The following is a 19,285-nucleotide window of genomic DNA, read 5'->3' as shown; positions in this document are numbered from 1 at the left end:
TTTTATACAGTGCATGGTATTGAGTCATACAGCCTACAAATGATAACTGGTAACATTAAACTTAAAAAACAATCACCAACAAAAGGACCTTTTCCAGAAGTTGAGTTCATTTTCAGTATCAACATTCCAACAAGAAACACCCACACAGCCTTCAAAATAAGGAAACATCTGATTATGAGTTCATTTACTTGTAATAACATTAAAAAACAGTTATGCGTGAAAGAATGTGTTTAAATATCAAATGAAAACAATGAATGTCTCGCTATTCCTGAAGCACCATGTTATACTGTTTATACGACCATTTAAAAAGAAACGTGGAGCCAAAATGTCCTTTAATTTTGTTTTGCACGACATTTAGTAGACAAGATTTGACACTGAAAAAAGCAACTGTGTTTTATGAAACGTGGACTGAATTGTTGACAAGAAGCGGTTAATCTTGCAAAGTAGATGGGGGTGCACGAGTGGTACTTGAAGGCGGCATGATGCGACGCTCGTGATGACTTTCCTCCGCGCAGCTTCTGAACGAGGACCACACGCCGCAGCATCGCACCGGTCCAGCTCCATCAATGCATCGCCCTCGTCAATTCATGTAGTCTTGCAAACGAATACTTGGGGGTTCTTCTCTTAATCATGGCATCGTCAGACTGCTCGGAAGATGATTGCGTATTACAGCGAGGGAGATCTCAGAGTGACCCGAGCAGCACCACCGAGGTCCGCCTGGGTGAGGCGCACCAAGCAGGTAAGAGAAGGTGACACTCGCACGTATATAAATGTCGTTTATTCGCTAGTTCTTTCGTTAGCAGGTTGGATGGAAACTGTTGGTTAATTTAGAGGATCGTGCACAGTGGAGTGATGCGTCGGCCAAATGACATAACTGCATTGCTCAATGGAGAATGTGAATGTCACGTAGTAAAATATACATCGACATTACCGATAATAACCCTTCTCAGCTCTATGGTGCAATACTCATTTTTAGAATGTACCTATACTAGTTTGAAAGAAAATAGCTGGGGCTCTTCAATTGGTATAATGCATTGTTATTAATAAAATGAGGTGGCAAATCAAAACCATTTTTATCTAAATGCTTATTTCATTATGAGTTTAGCTAATGTTGTATGTTCATCCAGTGTCCATAAGTTATTTTCTGTCTTTAAGGCCACATTCTAATGAGCCATGGTGATGATTTCTGCAGAAGTACATGGAAAAATGCAAATAATGCATATGAAAGATTTTCTTTTTAAAATGCTTATTTTGGATTTCATTTTTAACCATTGAGAGCAATCCCACTCCAAAAAAAACACATACAGTATGGTTTTACTTGCAGCAGGTCAAGTTGAGGCTGATGAGAGTACTTCTTGTGTATTTGGTTGTTTCCATGGTGATATAAATGGCAAGAGGCAGTGCTTGGCATTCTAAACGTAAGCTGTCATGGTGTTTGTTCCACTTACTGGACATGCTGTTACACAATACAATGTGTAAAAACACTAGATTTTAATTGTTCAATGTCACCTACTGGGAGATATAGTGGCCTGTAATATGTGGATTTAAAATAGATTTGAGTTGGACTAACTAGATTTTCCTGACATTTTGGTAGATGCAGTTCCACTAACTGTATAAATGTATATGTCTCATTTAGAAGGTCATACATACCGAAGTCTGCCTACCAGTGTATTTCTGAGTTTATATTTGTTTCCAGGTTCTTTCTCATTTGATCACAAAACAAAACATGCACAGTGCATTAGGTTCATAATTCTAAGTTGTTCCTATCACTGTGCCCAGAATGTTTAGAGGTTCACTCCAACCCAGCTCTACATCAATAGGCATCAGCTTGTAAGGTACTGATAGGCCCACTTGTGGAAAATTAGAACTCAGTGTCTTGCCCAAGGACACTTTGGCAATAGAGAATTAGATGTGGGATTCGAACTACCGATGCACGTTTTAGACGACTCAGCCACTGTGGAGTCGCTGTCCTTCATTTTGAAACTAGCACTTGACACCTTGTGAGGGCTGTCTTGCTTACATAACATGAAACTGGCAGAATTGCCCTATGACGCATCATTCTTTCAACCTCGAAGTCAACTTAACAGTGAGCCTGCAGCTAATTTCATCTGGATGCAATGACTTGCAGTGAGGGTTGCTGAAGACAATGCTGCAGTAAAATGTCACGTGCGATTCTGTTATCTCCGCGTACGCTAATCATTCTGTATCCCTGCCAGCACCTATGAGATATATCAATTGTTTTTACTAGGAAATCTTGTAAAATAATAAATTATCATGCCAATGAACACATTCTGAAATGAAATCATTTACAATGATAGTGCAAATAACATCATATTGTTACCAAGTAATCACAGGCACGTTAACATCAAACTTTTTGAAATTGACTGAGATCATTGTCAACAATACCTTTGTTTCCCAGAGATACAGTAAGATTTACTCCAAGCTGCAAGCACATAACGTTACAATTCAATGTCAGTGTAAATGTACAATGAACTATCTTGGTAAAAAAAAAAAAACATTAGTGCTTGCAAACATTGCATCGCAAGTAAAATGTTGAATTTACACCAGCTATCCCAGAAATGTAATGAAAAGACCAGGACAATGATGCTTCTTCATGCAACAGAATATGAAGGGTTGTTCTCTGCCATTATGTCTGTATGCCAAGTGTCGTACAATGAGTGCTCCTGCCGAGACAACAACCCACTCATGAGGCAAGATTATTTTCACAATGTAATTTAGTCTTCTTGCTTTTTTTTTTAATTTTGATAGTACGATAGAAACGATGCAAAGAAATATTACAGCTCAATCTTCAACATATAAGAATTTACATGTCAAATACACTCCCAATTACATAAAGATACATGATACATTCAATGATTGTGATTCACTGCAAAACTGCGATTAAATTTAGCGATCAAATTTGAATCATTAATCATTTTTTGTAGCACTTTTATGTCGAAAAGCTGCCAAAGAATAAGCAACCCTGTTACATTGAATTATTTAACCATTTGTACAAAACAATCTGTTCACCCTCCCCCAACAAATGTATAGTCTGGTATCAGTAAGTAGTGAATACTACATATGCAGTAAGTCATCCAATGCTTCAACAATATGCTTCAAATGAACAGTTTAAAAAAATCATAAAATGATCAATCAAATAATGCTCTTAATCAATAAGTAACAGTAGCGACATATTATACCCGAGTGCTGCAGTTATTTCTAAAGTATTTGACTATAAATTACTCCACAACTGAGCACTCTAAATACTGCTGATCTAATCGGCAATTCTCTGTTCACTCCCGGATGGTTCTATCCACCATCCATCGTGAAATAAAAATGCTGAAAGATCTCACCATTGATGTTTAGATTCAGTGCAATGTCAGCAGAATAAGAAAAGCATAAATACGGTCGATTACTTTAGTCTTGCTGAAAAATTGACTGTGATGTCAATATATTACAGTTAGAAGTTTATTTAACTGCCTGTTGCACTGTCCTTGCAGTGTACTGTTGCAGTATATTGTAATGGAGAACATTTGCCTGTCAAGATAAGTTTAAATCACAAACTGATTTGTATATGGTGTCATGTAGATGATTTAAATTAGCTTCCTTGTCAAAAGGTTTCGAGTGAATACTAAATGAGGTGACTATGTCTTGAATTTTGCTTGGTTAAGCAATACAGAGAGTGAATGGCTGGAGTAAGTGCAGTGCCATAGTGTTTATTGCCCTTATTCATCTTCTAGTCTTCTGTCAGGTTTTTATGAACCGGTTGTCAATTTCTGTTGACACAGTTTTAAATTGAGCCTTGTGAATGTTGAATGAAATCCATGTTCACAAAGTACTCTGTGGCTATTTTCTTACGGCTTATATCCCAGAGGACAAATACAACCATTGACTTTTATCATCTGTGATGTACTCAGCTTTCCTGTGCTGTTAATATTTGAGTGGCCCTTGTAAGAATCAATATAGAACCGCAAAGCTTTTGTTTACACATCCAGTAATGTTGTCTGAATAATTCATCATTAGGTGAATGCGAACACCGTTCATTTCAAAACAGTTACTGACCACATTAGTATCCCATCAACATGCTCTTTTGGGATGTGATAGGACACTGGAGCACCCGAATTAAACCCACCCAAGCCTTGAGAAAACATGCAAACTCCACACAACCGACCTAGGATCAAACCCACGACCTCAGAACTGTGAGGCCCGGGGCGGTAACCAATCGGCAGCCTGTCTTAATGACCATCAAAGAATAATTATAACTTTTGGACCTATAGTTTCTAGTTTGACGGTAGAGAAATGACCCATATAGTGTAGGATTTTTCAAGTGTCAAGTGCTTCAGTCGTGTATGCGTACTGCCGTGGGCTTTTAGTTTGCTCGCCCCCTCCCGGCTGTAGGGGCGGGGTCCACATGGCGCGTTCACTATCCCTGCTTACTCCTGATTTCAAGCCCCCCCATCACAGTGAAAGCAGCTTTTCACGCTGTTCCGCTGTATTCCATCATTCATCTGTTTACTCTGTGTAGACTGTTGGATTTATTTGTTGCTGCAACTCCAAGACAGAAGAGAATAACGGTGCACCGTTTTCTGCGTAAGTTTCATCTTTAGAAAATGTCATTTGCTTGATATTGACTGAAATTCTTGTAATTTTACTTCTATTTAGTTATACTAGCTGCTTCATGTTGGTTGCAATGAGTTTAAAGTATTAAAGTTGGTGATTGTATTTATCCATTTGTGCTTTTCTGCGATACATTTTTAAATGTCATAGATTTAGTAGATTGTAAATCGGAAGTAACATTATGTGCATATAAATTATACATATATACTTATTGTTGTTATCTTAGGGATCGCTCATCCCGGCTGTTGGTAGTACTATACTCCTTTTCTGGTTTTTCATTGGTGCTTTTTATCTCCTCACTGTGCTCAAAGAAAAATGCAAGCGTCTTACAGTTCCAACTAAATATTTCAAGTAAATTTGCAAATTAAAAATAGAATGGCTTACATTATGCATTATTATATGGCGTACTGTGATTGGCTGCACCTTTCAGTCGTTCTGTGTGGCAACAGCCCTCCCATCCACCCAGCAACTCCCTATTCCTCATGCTGTGGTGATTCTCTGCCTCCCAGGGCCTTTTCTGCAGCATCCAACGTGGTAACTATGACAACGACAGCCTGACCCTGTGCGTGTGGTAATAGCTACTGCACGCTTGACCTGAATTCTTTACCGCCTCGTATGAAGGCAGACATTGCTTGGGTAGTTGACCTGCTTCTGGTTGTTGGTTGTCGATGAGCTTTATATTACTCAGAATTCCCAATATATATGTCATGACCATAATTCAAAGATGATAGGTGGTGGGGTTGACATATTTTTTTATCATCTTTTTGGGGGGGGAGATAGATGGAAAAGCTGGAAGCGCTTTTGCACGTTTTCATCAAAACATTCTTCTCGTCAACAGGGATAGGGAAACTTATTTGTTTATCTACTTGAACTATTTGATCATTTCTTAATTATTAATGAACCCTTACGATGACTTAATCACATTTTACAGTTGAGCAATTCACTGTCTATGAAAATATTAGCTTGCACTTGGGGATGATCGGTGGAAATATTCTTTTGTGGATTTATAAATTAGTAAAAAAAAAAGCAAAAAATTCATAGAGCGATACTTGCACAGCCCACAACTCAGCTGTAAGCTCCCAGGAGGTGTCAGTACGTATTCAGAGCCAGACTGTGTAGGAGTGCCTATTTCTGTCTGTTCTCAGAGGAACATTGTTCTCACTGGTGTTCATTGCAGTACCATAGTCAGTTTAAGGATCCAGTACAGTGATCAATTATCTTGTGAAGCACAGCTAACAAGTGCAGGGACAGCTACTGGTGATCCAATTCTAACAGAAAACTGCAGTTATTCTAACTGAAGTAGATCATTTGTAAACTTGATTTTTTCTCAGCAAACCAGCTTTCTTATCCAAGTGTCATATTATCAGGAACACAAATAAGGATAACACTAATTCAAAACATGTACTGAAAGTAATAAGAATAATAATTAGAAGAAAGCCTGTTCTTAGACCTCCACTGTCTGCTTTTTCTGTATCTTGAAGACATGATGGACCAACAAAGAGTGCTGCAATCTGGCTGCCTGGTTTCAGGGGTTCGTACACCCCCTGTAAGACGCAACAGTAAGCTGGCCAACCTGGGTCGGATCTTCAAGCCGTGGAAATGGAGGAAAAAGAAAAATGAGAAGTTAAAGCCTTCGACGGGTAAATACAGGTCTTAAATACTTTCATTCGAAGGTGGTTCTGTATGTTGTTTTCTTTTATGTAAACTTTGACTTATTTACATTAATGAGTAGTTTCTTTTTTTTTAGTGGTGGATAAAAAGGTGGCTGTGCGACAGAAGCGAGATGACCTCAAAGAGAACGCCGAAAGGATGGAGACAGGTACAAAAATAAGAGAGACAGTTCATTTGTGGGGTTGCTTTTAATATCAAAAAGTACAAAATATCGATTCTGAAATTTTGTATCTGAGTAGGATAGCTGATTGGAAAAATATTGAAGTTTCATTCATTTATATTTGTTTTGTGTGCTATCAGAGATCACTGGATTTTTTTGCACTACTTATGATAGTAATATCCAAACTGGGAGTTAGTTTTTTTTTTTTAGTATTAATCTTGAGTAGAACATTTTAGTATCATGACTATAGTATTTTGTGTTTTCCAGAGGATACCAACATAAATCAAAACCTATTTTTGCATGCAGATTCAGACCTTGCTTGTGGAGGTAACAGTGAAGATACAGACACTCTAAATCACTCCGAAGGAGATGAAAAAGATGACCATGCAATAGTGTCACAGGCTTGTAGCACTGAGAACACATGCAATGATCTGGATGCTTTAGCAGGGATGACAGGTGAGGGAACACAGATGTCCAAGATACAGAACATGTGATTTGTGGAGACAGAAATGACTCAAATGATTCATTTTGTTACATTTAGTGAAAGATATAATTGACGATTGCAAGTCAACAATTCAGTCAGACCACTGTCCAAGTGAAGATGGAAACCACTGTGATGGGCATTTGAGAATGGAGGCGTCTGACTGCAAAAAGGAAGTTCCTCATCCTCGCAGACGTGCCAGCACACCTCCAGGACCTAACTTGCCAGTGAAAGTGCTCACCAGACTGGGCAGTCTAGATGGTGAGTTAACATATTTTTATAAAAAATAGAGAATTTCCACATTCCTTATCATAAATCTAATCTTGGCTCTTTTGCTTTCCCAGTTGCACCACCAGTACGGGTGAAAAAATCTCCAGCTACCTTACCCAGGAATTTCACACTTCCTAAAGATCCACATGGCTCTCTCTTACGAGGCCGGATGTCCACACCAACTGGTTCCCCGCATCTTGGCCCACTCCATTCTCAACTTCCCACTAGCTGCATAATCGAAGAACTGCACCGTGCGCTGGCAACCAAACATAGACAAGACAGGTTGGACATGTTTTTTTTATTTTATATTGGACTCACAGGAACATTACACATGTCCTGGTATTACTGTGCATACAGTAATAGGATGTGATAGTACTTGGTACATTTTGAATGAGACTTCTTGTTTAACCTCAGCTTCCAAATGAAGGAAGTGCGTGCATCTCCGAAACGAAGATTAGATGGTCGCCTATCCCGCACATCTAGCACGGAGAGGGAGCCCACTGATGAGCCGGAGACCAAGAAGCAGTCGGATGAAAACAAGGAAAACCGTCGTTTGGACGACTACTTGAGTGATCCGGACAGCTGGAATGAGTCTGTGATCTCTGGTACGTCAAGTATTTACCATAATCTCGTTGTGCACGAACAAAGCCAGCTAACGTCTGACACTCCATCATTGGACAGTGAGGCAGCGTAATCTCTGCTGATTTCTACAGTATTTACTCTGAGTCCATCCAGTGCCAGACTTAGTCATGTTAAGTTTTAGAGGCGTGCCAACATCTGCTGCGGTGGCCTAATTTTTTAAAGTCATGTTGTAGGTCAGTAGTGCAAAGTAGCACACAGCCAACATGTGTATAATGCTTTGGTGGAAGGCTCTTGGTATAGCTGCATGCAATATGATGGCCATTAGTACAGCATTACAATGCATTTTATGATCTGTGAATTAAGATGTAGGTGAGAAATGACATGGTATGGAATTTGAAGTAATCATTTGGTTGGGTTAAACAGTTCTATAGCCTGTTCTCATACTTTACAATTTACATTTGGAATGTTTTTTTTTTAAATCAATCCACAATAATGTACATGAGGAATCAGTAGAAGACCAGAACAAGATATTCATTCTGCAAATGCAACCGTGTTTGCATTGTAGTCACCTTGAAATTCAAACTGGTGGTAGATGACAGCATTGGATTTTTTCTTAGGATAAAACACATGACTGACTAAGTATTAAAAAACCTGGTTATTTCATTCAGTTGTGGTAGAGGAGGGAGATTTGAAAAACAAACAGGATAGGGGCCCTCTAGAACTGGACTTGATGACCCCTGATATAGAAACAAGTGCTTGAAAGGAGTACAGCGCCCTCTGTTGTCTGCAACCATTACTCATCTATTAATTATGATAAAATTCCACCATGATTAGGTCCTGCGTTACTCCCAATGTTATTACACAGCAATTAAACAATATATTACTAATTTAATGCAATATTTGAAAGCTAAGTGGCCTACTTTCAAGAATAGCCTGCCAATGGGGAAATGACATTATAGCTGCAACCTTTTATGATGACTTATTGTTTACCTGTGTGTGTGTGTTCAGGGACGCTCCCACGCAGGATGAGGAAGGAGCTTTTGGCCGTTAAGCTCCGAAACCGTCCAAGCAAGCAAGAGCTGGAGGATCGCAACATCTTCCCAGTCCGCAGTGACCAGGAGCGCCAGGCGATTCGTCAACAGATCGAGATGAAGTTAGCCAAGTGAGTCAAATGTGTGGCCTAGAATCTTCTTACCATCAGTACTTGCACATATTCCAATGGGGGTCATATTATTTTCAGTGGTCTTGGTTATTATTGTCTGTGTGTCCACCTTTTCATCATTTTATATCAACTCATCGCTAAAATATGTTTGGAGGGGGCAATCAATATGTGACACAATATAGATTTTCATCTTAACAAAGTCACTGAAGTTGCCTAAAAACCATGGAATGCTCACTAAACCTGAAAAAAAGCATATTTTTTTTAAGCTTTATTACTTTGGCCAGGAGAAGATGGCTTTAAAAATGGATAAAACAATATGAGGTTAATTGCATTATAAAATATCAATGATTTGTTCAATTTTAAATGGAAACACAGTTTTAAATGGTTGAACTTATGTAGTGGCTTATTTTTGGGATCTAGTGTTTTGTAGAAAGTACAAGAGGATTTTCGGAAATCCAGGAATGCAACCTAATCAAAATTGTGTGTTACATAAACAGCAATATGCGGTTACTGTGGAGACTTTAATAGGATTTGCTGTTAAATCAGGTTAGTTTGTTAGTGAGAAGTACAGTGTGTGCTGACAATGTTATGCAATGCTCTGGGAGGGGAGACAGTGCGCCCACCCACTGCACTAGTCGGGTCAGATTGAAAGTACTATATAGATGATTCAAGCACATTAGCACCTACTATCTCTATAAGTGATAATAGCAGACTTTTCATATGCCAGATCCTAAAATATGTCTGTTTTTCTTCCAATTGCTTAATCAGGAATTTGAAATCAAAAGCTAAGCCATCAAGCATGTTCGCTCTGTTCCCTTTAGAGTGCATTCATTCATGTTTGACCTACTTTCTGCTTGTGATTTGGGTTGAAATGGCTCCCAATTAATCGCAAGGACAAACACATGTACACCTGTGGTCATGGAGACAAACCCATAAAATTGGCTGTGTATCGATTAGAAAATCTTCATATATAGTTAATTGTTAAAATACTTTTTCGGATTGTGATATGGATACTTTTTTCTTTATCTCTGTGGTGGCAAATTTTTATTACAATTCTTGGATTTAGATTTCACGTTGGTGCGCTGACTGTTGCTTGTGTAATGAAATCACGGGACAGAGTAGTAGTCTGTCTGAACACTGGAGAGACATTCTTACAAGGAACGCTTAGTACAAGTGGTTAACATTCATGTAATTCTAGGAACAGTATTAAAGTAGAGTTTCTAGGAAAATTGATTACAATGCATGTAGTCAATATAATTAGTTTTGGAGCTGCAATAATGGAATGTTTCTAGAGCTTATTCTACATTCTTCTAGCCTGAGTGCCTTGAAATGAATCAGTACTTGGACTATGAAAATCTATTTAGCTTCTTCTCCCTATATATGAGTCCTAGAAAGGGTGTCAGACTCGGGTTGAATATTCAGTTTATTTTAGCTTTTTTAAGATATATATTTTTAGATATCACAAAATGATTTTTGAACTAAAAATACAGAAAATATGAATTAAAAATTACAATTATTGATTGAAAAGGGGGAAAATCAGGAAATTAAATATACATTTATACTCTTCATTTAAAACAGAAAGTCAGCACTCATGATTTACTTTCACGTGCGCACAAAATGATGCGGCGGGCCAGATTTGGCCCCCAGCCCGGCACTTTGACACCTGTGAGTTATAGTAATATGTGTTGGAATGAAGCACATGTATATAGATTCTAGATTGATTTTACAAATAAGGGACAAAATGTAACATAATTGCTTTGAATGTTTTGTGAATGTTGTCAAACATCATGAATACAAACAGAAGAAGAATATAACACTTTATACAGAGTACACAAGCCAAATGGAACAAAATAATAATCAATACAGTAAGCACGAAAAACGTGCTGCACTTATTGTTCTTCCAGAGAAATGATTGACATTCGTAACAAATAATACCTGCGAGCTTCTCAGTGCCTGGCATCACACATATATCCATGTGCAGTGTTCACACACCCTCACCTAAGGCATTTCACAGCTGCGTGTCCATCTGGATGGCACCAATAGCTGCGCGTGCATCTGATGCTTGTGACGTTAGAATTCCATGTGGTCTCCACCCACACACGCGAACAGCACACACACTGATAATAGACATTATGCATCATTTACTTATGCCAGGAATTTGTCATGAAAGCATTTTAGTTGCAAAGAAAAACAACTCCATTCCTAATCATTATAAACGGATTATGTAAATAACCCTGACTGCATACACACAGGATGTGATCAATTATGTGACATAAGGGGGAGGTTTGGCAGCAGGGGTGCTAGGTTATGGGTCGTTTCTATAATGATTGTTAAAGGATAAAGGGCGGAGCAGTGACCTGTAATGGGCTACATCCCTGCAGCTCAGTTATATTACGTTTATGTAAATTTCCTGACTTTTGCTTTAGCTCAGACGTGACATTACAGTGGTGTTTGCTTTTAAATTTTTATGAAATCCCAATATAATAACTTTGAGTCTCTTCGGTGTTAAGTGCAGTATTATGTACAGTACATTCATAATAGTTACTTTTACTAAAATAAACACACACTGTTGTTTTGGTTACCCTTTTATACAAATATTGTGTGATTTCCTTAAATATAACTTGGTAAAGGGGATAAATAGAAAAATAAGGATGTAAAATAGTATTTTTTTAACTGTACTGCGTTAGTTTTAAGGGTTAAAATGAAGTCATAGAATTGAGCAAGTGCAGTGCCACAAAACAGTGACCAAGCACTTTCTGATTCAAATTTAATGCTGAAGTTTGGAATGTGTAATATTACATAACAACGGTAACAACACGACTCTGACACCTGAATGTTAATACATACAGCATACTCCAGATTTCATTGGTGTTAGTGTGACAATTCTCACTGAATTGGAATGTTTGGAGGCAGGATGTGTCTTTACTTTGGTGGTTAAAGCTCACCCAGCAGCCACGTTGTGTCAAACATGCAGCTCAATGCTGAGCATTACTGACAGTACAACCCACTGTTTGACAAACTACTCGACTGAGGCAGAGTGGAGGACAGCTGAGGCATGCTTTTATGTGGGCTCGATGCACCATTTGCTAGCTTTTCTGTCCTCCTGGCCATGTGCTCAGTCTACAAGTTCCATTTCGTGAGCAAGAACAACCACAAAAAAAATAAAGGACGCCTTTTGCGTGTACCACCAATTCATTTTGTCTTTTGTGAGTGACATTACAGAATGACAGAGATACCAGATGCCATAGAAAATTACACACAGAATAATGTAACATAATTAATCTGCTTCTGCCAATGTCCCATGACGCAATACACCCAATGGTGTTTGGCCAGTTGGGTTCATTGATTTATCATACTTATCATACGCACTTCCCAACAGAAGGCAAAGCAGTAGGGCTGTTTTAGGACAGCAGAAGGGAACCCTCTGCTTCTATATTTAGCCAAGTGCTGCAGAGGCAATAGCGATAATCGATGCGTTATGTAGATCACAGCTGCGCTCTCCCTCACCCTTGGGCCTGTTTCCTGTTAATGAGAGATCGCAACCTCTCGGACCATTTCCTCTCAGATCAAACTGTCTGTGTTCCGTTAAAGAGCATTTGCAGAGATATAGTCACGATTACCTCTCAGGATCAATGTATTCCTTCTTATCCTATATTACAAGTTGATGGTCTAGAAATACATGGGGCAATTATAGTGAGGGATTACACTGTGTGGTGATCACCTATGTTGTAATTCATATGCGGTTCAAGAAAGGTTGTCATATCTAACTGTGACATTATTGCAATAAGGGTGTGGTTTTGGGGGAACATATCACATGTTTCAACCTTATCTTGTGTGATGAAAGAAATGCTATTTTTGCTGGATCAGAGAAGTTTGGATTCACATTTTACACTAGATTAGGGCATTCAAATTGTGATGTTTAAATAAAGTCACAGTAAAACGATGCACTTTATTTTCAAATGCCGCATGTGACATTGTCATTCCGTCAACTGGGCACATGTTCAAAGCTGAACATGGTTATTTGAAGTCACCTTCACACACTGCTCCCGCTGGGAAATTGGACTTCCAAAGATCCACGCTCTACCAGTGGCCATTCGATAAAGGGCAGACATCTAAGACTAAAACAGCAGTCTGGAGCAAGAAATTGATTTGTATATTTCATAACTTGGTCTTTAAATCTGTCAACGCCATGTAGGGAGACCTTTGGAGGAGAGGGAACTCCAGTAGCATTTCAGTAGAATTTATCATGATAAAACAGAAGTTCATGACATTTTTTAAAAAGAGAACACTGCAAGTTTCAGAGCATCATTCAACACAAAAACTCCTGAATCTCATCCATGAATTCCAGGTCAACACTTTTGGCATAGACGTTGCATAAACACTTCCGTTTTGGTAGGCTGCGGTGAAAGAGATTTCCTTAATCTTTTATGGCATCTCAACCAAAACTAGCCCTCGTGTCTTGCATTGCCAAGCCTGGTCTGCTTCCAAGGGTGCAACCCCCCCCTACATTCTCCTCAGGCTGTGATAGTGAGGAGGAAAGAGCGAGGCATTAGGACACACCTCAATGGGTAGAAGCAGCCTGAATTATCCCGCTGCCCTCCACTCTGGATGTCCTGACATTCGCATCAGGCGTTGCCTTTCGAGGAGGCTCATTTCTTTGACGTGATGGTGAGGTCATTTCACAAACAGGGAGCTTTTACCTCTGACAAATAGGGTAGGTGAATACTTGGGGAACACACATCGCTGCAGGAGCTTGTGATCAAAATTTATTTGGAGTCTAACTCAGTCTTGTAGTGTTTTCAGTCTTTTTTTTCCAAATTGATCACTGTAAAATGAAAAAAATACACATGTTCAAAGTGGTGATAAGTTTTTCAAGTCACTCATAATTGGTACTACAGTAAGTAGCCTGGCGCCACTTAGTTTTGTCTATCCTCTTCTTTAAATATGTTGTCTCTGTGCATGTGTTCTGTAAGCCCTCAGTGCTCCCAGTCACAGCTGAGGCCACAAAAGCTTATTTTAGATATTTGTTCAATGTGCTATACCAACTCACCGTCCCAGTGGAGAAAATGACTAGTCAGCTGATGTCACATCTGTGATTTTTTGTTTTGTTTTGTTTACACAGCAGTGATTTTAGTAGAATTTCCACTGATGTATACAGAAGGGTGACTGATGCCTGAGGAATGTTCACCATTTGATTTAGACAGGCAGAAATTTGTCCTTCATAATCCCACCTCTTTTTCGTTATGTATCTTCAAACACAACACATCTAAAGTAAATATTTTGCACTGTTGCGTAGCTCAAATGAGTAAATACATCAACACTGGATTTTATAAGTACCTCTTGTATATCCATAGTTAGATTGATCCATGACATTCTGATCTAGTCTAACAATAGCAGTATAGCTGTTATCCTGAAAAAGACACAAATAATGTTGGTCTAATCAGGGAAGCCAGCATATTACGTATTTCACCTCTCCACATCAATTCCATTCATTGAAAATGCAATTTTAAAAGCCCCTGCTTTCGTCACTAGCTCTGAGAATCTTCATCTTATCCATTGCCCTTCCTCGTTTATGGGCCCCTAGAGTCTGGAGAATTATGTGAAATCAATATAACTGCGTGTGTCTTTGGGTTCAAAAGATTTTTCTTCACTTAAGAAGATGCATGAACATGCAACGTTATGATCATATTTATATGTGAACATTAGGTGTGTTGGGTGGGCATTGTTCAAGGTTATCAAATGGATTTTATGTGCACTTTTATATTAAAATGTCAGGAATCTGTATGGGAAACGTGATATAAAGGACAAATGAGATCCTTGCTGCAGATGCTCTGATATTCTTGGCGTGTGTTAAAGCAATGTTGAACGATCTGTTTGTGACCTATCAGTGTGTGGCACAAGGTTTTAGTGGAATTGAGTTCATCGTGTAGTGATGTGATCTCCTTAAAACAATAGTTTAATCTCACACATTGTATGGAATGCTAAAGTTCAGATGACGTGGAATGCTGACTCATGAATCGTGGATTTGTTGAAAGGTCATGTTTAACAATTGACCTGTTATAACAGTTGTGTTTTTTTCACGTGATCTCTTGAATTTTGACACACAAACTATACATACTGTCATTGTTAGGGGTGTGATTAGTAATCATTTGGACACACATGAACACTTAAACATGAGAAATAAAAGTCCAAAGTGGAAAAAAGAATGTCACTTTATAGAGTAGGGACCTCCAAAAGTCATGAGCTTTAGAATTGTCATCATTCCCTACCACCATTCCATTATTTCCATTGGCATCTATTGATCTGTTATATGATGTACTGCAACACATGCCCAAGGGAGCATGTGCATGCCCGTGAGAGAGTGTGTGCGTAAATGTGCGTGTCCCACCCCTCCCCTGTGGGCTACAAAGGCGCCGGCGTGCGCTGCGCTCACGCACTCCGCTCAGAACTCATCAGCATCCCCCAGTCACTCGTGCACTGGGGAGAAAAAAAACCTTCTCCTCTTATCAACTTTTTTTTTGTTTCCAGGATATTCAACCAAACTTCTTTAAAAGGGAATTACTCAAATGTTAAGTGAGCTGGAGGGGAAATCTGGCATGATTTGTCTGAGTTTGCTCCAATGTGGATTCGTAAACATTTCAAGAGCTTAGTGAGGTCCAGTGAAAAGGACAGGTGGATGTGTGGATTTTGGGACTGTGCAAGAAGGAGACGCACACACTTCAAGTGCAGCTTGAACTGAGAGACCAACTGGAGGCAAAATGGTCCAGAACGTGATTTTGGTGTTTTTTCGCAGGAGGCTAAGCCAACGGCCTGCCGTGGAGGAGCTGGAAAGTCGGAACATCTTAAAGCGTGAGTTTCAAGCACATTCAAAATGATCAGTTAATGAACCCTTTCAGAGATGTTGGACAGCTTTTCAAAAATAATAAAAGAACTTAAGAAGTTTAACTCTCTATATAGGGTTCACGTCTATTTTTGGTCATCTAAAATAAAGAAATATTTTCAATTAGTATTGTATATTTAGTCTTTTAATATATGTTTTTATTATTTTCATATGATAAAACATCTATGAAATAATTCAATGTTAATAAAACTAATTTAATGACATTCAAATGAATAAAAAAACCCACAAAGGACTGAATGTGAATTTCATGAAGCTTTGTTGTTTGTGTCATGTAAAAGGATGAACTATAGAATATTCCCAAAGAGATTAAATGTGTCACATTATGATGAAATTAGATACTGAAACTTAAGAGATGTAAGGAATGAAGTAGTTCAACACGTGTTTGGCTGTATCTTAACTCAGACTGGCCACTTGTGAGCCTGTGAACAGCTGCTTGTGCCATCCCAATCTTGTGTCCTTCGATTGGACTTTGCTCTGGTGAAGTCTCTTCAATTGTAATGCCATATTAGTGACATTATTTGGCAAAAGAGAGGAAAAACATGTCCAATAAACACTTATTAATTTTCACTAAAGTACCAGCCATTTAAATCAATTCCGAAATGTGAAGACTTCACGTACAACACTTTTGGAAAAATATGTCAAAAAATCACTTTTCTCTTTCCACCAACAGAAAGAAATGACCAGACTGAACAAGAGGAGAGGCGAGAAATAAAGCAACGCCTAAACAGAAAGGTATGTAGTTGCATTTATTAAGTGTTTTTCTTTTTTAAAAACAGTATTGGACTCACGTTTGCAGATTTCGACAGCATAGAGAAGCATTAATGACAGAAATGGACTAAAAAAAATGTGTCTTTGTACAGCTCAACCAGCGACCGACTGTGGATGAGCTACGGGACAGAAAAATTCTCATTCGTTTCAGTGATTATGTGGAAGTGGCCAAAGCTCAGGACTATGACAGGCGGGCAGACAAGCCATGGACCAGACTGTCAGCTGCTGACAAGGTAGACAGAAAACACTACGTATTACTGATTGTGGCATACTTTCTATAATGAAATTATACTGATAAGTACATGGATCATACAACCATATTTTTGAATGTAGAATTCAATAATACCACGAGTAAAATAAAACAAGTTAATACTAATATGTTGAATGATTTCAGTAAAATATTCTGATTATAAAAATGAATGGTGTCAGATTACATTTTACATACAACTTTTTAATATATTATTAAAAATCTCTAAATGATTGCTGATACTACATCAGTTCATAATGATAGGTTGTCAACACGTGTCTTATCAATATGGAAACAACAATCAACATTGACCTGCTTTTTGTCTTTCTAGTAATAAATGGTAGTTGCTCATTAATTACTTGCATGAAATATCACGTGTCACTTTTGAAAAGTAAAGATAACATAATAGATAATTGAGAATCAACAGATTATTTGACCTCACGTCTTGCACAAAGTCTGATGAACTAGAATGCAGTTTACTTATGATCCCTATGAGGAAAAGGTTTACGGTCTTAATCTCTCAAATATAAATTTATAATGCTAATGTTTTGTGTCAATGTGTCCCGTATCAGATTGAATGATCGTAATTCAGGCCCGACCACGTAAAAATTCGAGGATCGGAATTAGTTTATCTGGTTTTATGCTGTATATATTTTTATTTACATGAGTGAAACAAGCGTTCAGAAGAAGGAGAGCATAAAAGTTGAGAAAATAACAATTAAGGGAGCTCACTTCATCACATTGGACTATTTTTTCACATATAAATTTATGACAACAAACTATTTCAATGTATTTTTGCAACCTTATCTTGTGCTGCATAACTGATTGGGGAAAAAAAATGTTGGATTACTTTGTTTTAATGGGGGGAATGCGCTATTTTTCATACTGTAATACATTTCGGTGCAATCGGATGGTACCATCAGATCCATAAAATCAGCTGACCCGGACTCGACTCGCATGCAGAAAATATGCAATCGGGTCGTCCCTAGTTTTATAATGTCCTCATTAAGCGTCAAACCATTTGTAAACCCCTTTGTTGTTAAACTTGCGTAATGTGTCAAAAGGAAATCTTGCGTAAAGGGACTCGCTCTGAATTGGGCTTTTGTCTTCCAGGCAGCAATCCGTAAAGAGCTGAACGAGTTCAAGAGTACGGAGATGGAGGTCCATTCTTCAAGTAAACACCTGACAAGGTTTGTATGTCAATGTTACTGCTTTTTATTTTGTCATATTGTGTTTCTTTTACACCACTCCAATGGACATATTTTGTTCATAATTTGCGTATTTAAGACAACTAAATACCTTCTGGATTATCAGGAATTGTTCTTGTTTCTTGACCAAAGGCATTGGCTACTTCCTGATTCCTTTGGGGTAATAACAGAGCTCCTGGTTGAGGGGATTCCAGTATAAAAATGGATAAGAAAACACTAATCCGCTTTTTTTTTGCCCTATATTCAGGTTCCACCGGCCTTAGCAAGGTTTCTTCTGTGAAGAGTTGCTGATATTTGGTTCAGTCAGTGAAGACCTTGCACAGAGTCTTCTAGTGTAGCGGCCCACAGTCAGTGGGTGTCCTGATATTTGGGTTCCAGCAAACTTTGGAGGCTATGTCTCTAGAAATGGGGCCACGAGTCGACGGACGAAACGCAGAAAGATCTACTCACAGGAGCATCTCGTGGACATTTAGGAGCTTGTTGGAAGAATGGGAAGATTTACAGTCTAAGAGCTTTTTTTTCTTTCTTCTGAAGGGACGGACTATTTTAAAATCCTTATTTTTAACGCCATGGAGATGGGGCGGAAAGGTGCATGTGGCCCAGTGGCCCTATCCCACTGTCGTTTGAGACGTCACCTCGCCGTAATGTGTCTGACTCACTGGTTCAATTGATGATGAGTTTCATATCGACAGCGTCAATGTTCTTAATCAACCTTGTCTGTGTACAAGAGTGTACCTCCCTTTGTAAGCACTATTTATTCTCTGCACAATACAGGTTTTCAATTTGTAAAAAAAAAAAAAAAACGATTGCTCTTTGTTGGAGTTATGCTTTTAAATTAATTTTAAATGTCATAGCCTTAAAATGTCATTTTAACAAGAGTGAAGTGATATTTTTTTTGAAGATCATTCATGAATCATAAACAAATATCACTGTCCTCTATCAAAAAAAAAAATAATATCACATGCTGTGAAATCTTGTATGGCAACATCTCACTAGTTTACTTTTAATTGGCTGGGCAGTTTTGACTTCATTTTCTCAAAACCTTTCTTGTGAATCACACTTTTCCCTTGGCAATAGAAAGTGTACAGATGGTAGCTTGGTCACACAAACCATTCCCACTTTCAATTCATGTTTCAGGCATTAACTCTAAGCTAAGCGTGAAGGGCCATAACCACAATAGCCAAAAACCTATGGAGCCTTATGACTCAATGAGTTTTT

The 19,285-nt window shown here is 38.4% G+C and overlaps 1 protein-coding gene across 1 annotated transcript; it reads left to right on the top strand.

Annotated features, from left to right (window-relative positions):
* The first annotated feature begins 459 nt into the window (after positions 1-459).
* Positions 460-18,875, top strand: phactr3b (phosphatase and actin regulator 3b). Its single transcript, XM_077725913.1, has 13 exons — positions 460-739; positions 6,099-6,257; positions 6,365-6,436; positions 6,755-6,904; positions 6,990-7,190; positions 7,274-7,481; positions 7,614-7,804; positions 8,790-8,943; positions 15,737-15,792; positions 16,515-16,576; positions 16,705-16,845; positions 17,973-18,049; positions 18,315-18,875. Exons 1-13 carry the CDS (start codon positions 631-633, stop codon positions 18,328-18,330), a joined length of 1,596 nt encoding a protein of 531 aa, XP_077582039.1. The 5' UTR covers positions 460-630; the 3' UTR covers positions 18,331-18,875.
* Positions 18,876-19,285: the final 410 nt, after the last annotated feature.

This window comes from Stigmatopora nigra, chromosome 10 (assembly GCF_051989575.1).
Source record: "Stigmatopora nigra isolate UIUO_SnigA chromosome 10, RoL_Snig_1.1, whole genome shotgun sequence".
Taxonomy (NCBI): Eukaryota; Metazoa; Chordata; class Actinopteri; order Syngnathiformes; family Syngnathidae; genus Stigmatopora; species Stigmatopora nigra.
Note: the sequence above shows the minus strand (reverse complement) of the source record. Positions and strands in the feature narration are given on the sequence as shown.

Coding starts and splice junctions, on each gene's coding strand:
- phactr3b (XM_077725913.1), top strand. CDS start 631: ATGGCATCGTCAGACTGCTCGGAAGATGATTGCGTATTACAGCGAGGG. Junction 7,805..8,789: donor GAATGAGTCTGTGATCTCTG/GTACGTCAAGTA, acceptor GTGTGTGTTCAG/GGACGCTCCCACGCAGGATG. Junction 16,577..16,704: donor AGCAACGCCTAAACAGAAAG/GTATGTAGTTGC, acceptor GTCTTTGTACAG/CTCAACCAGCGACCGACTGT.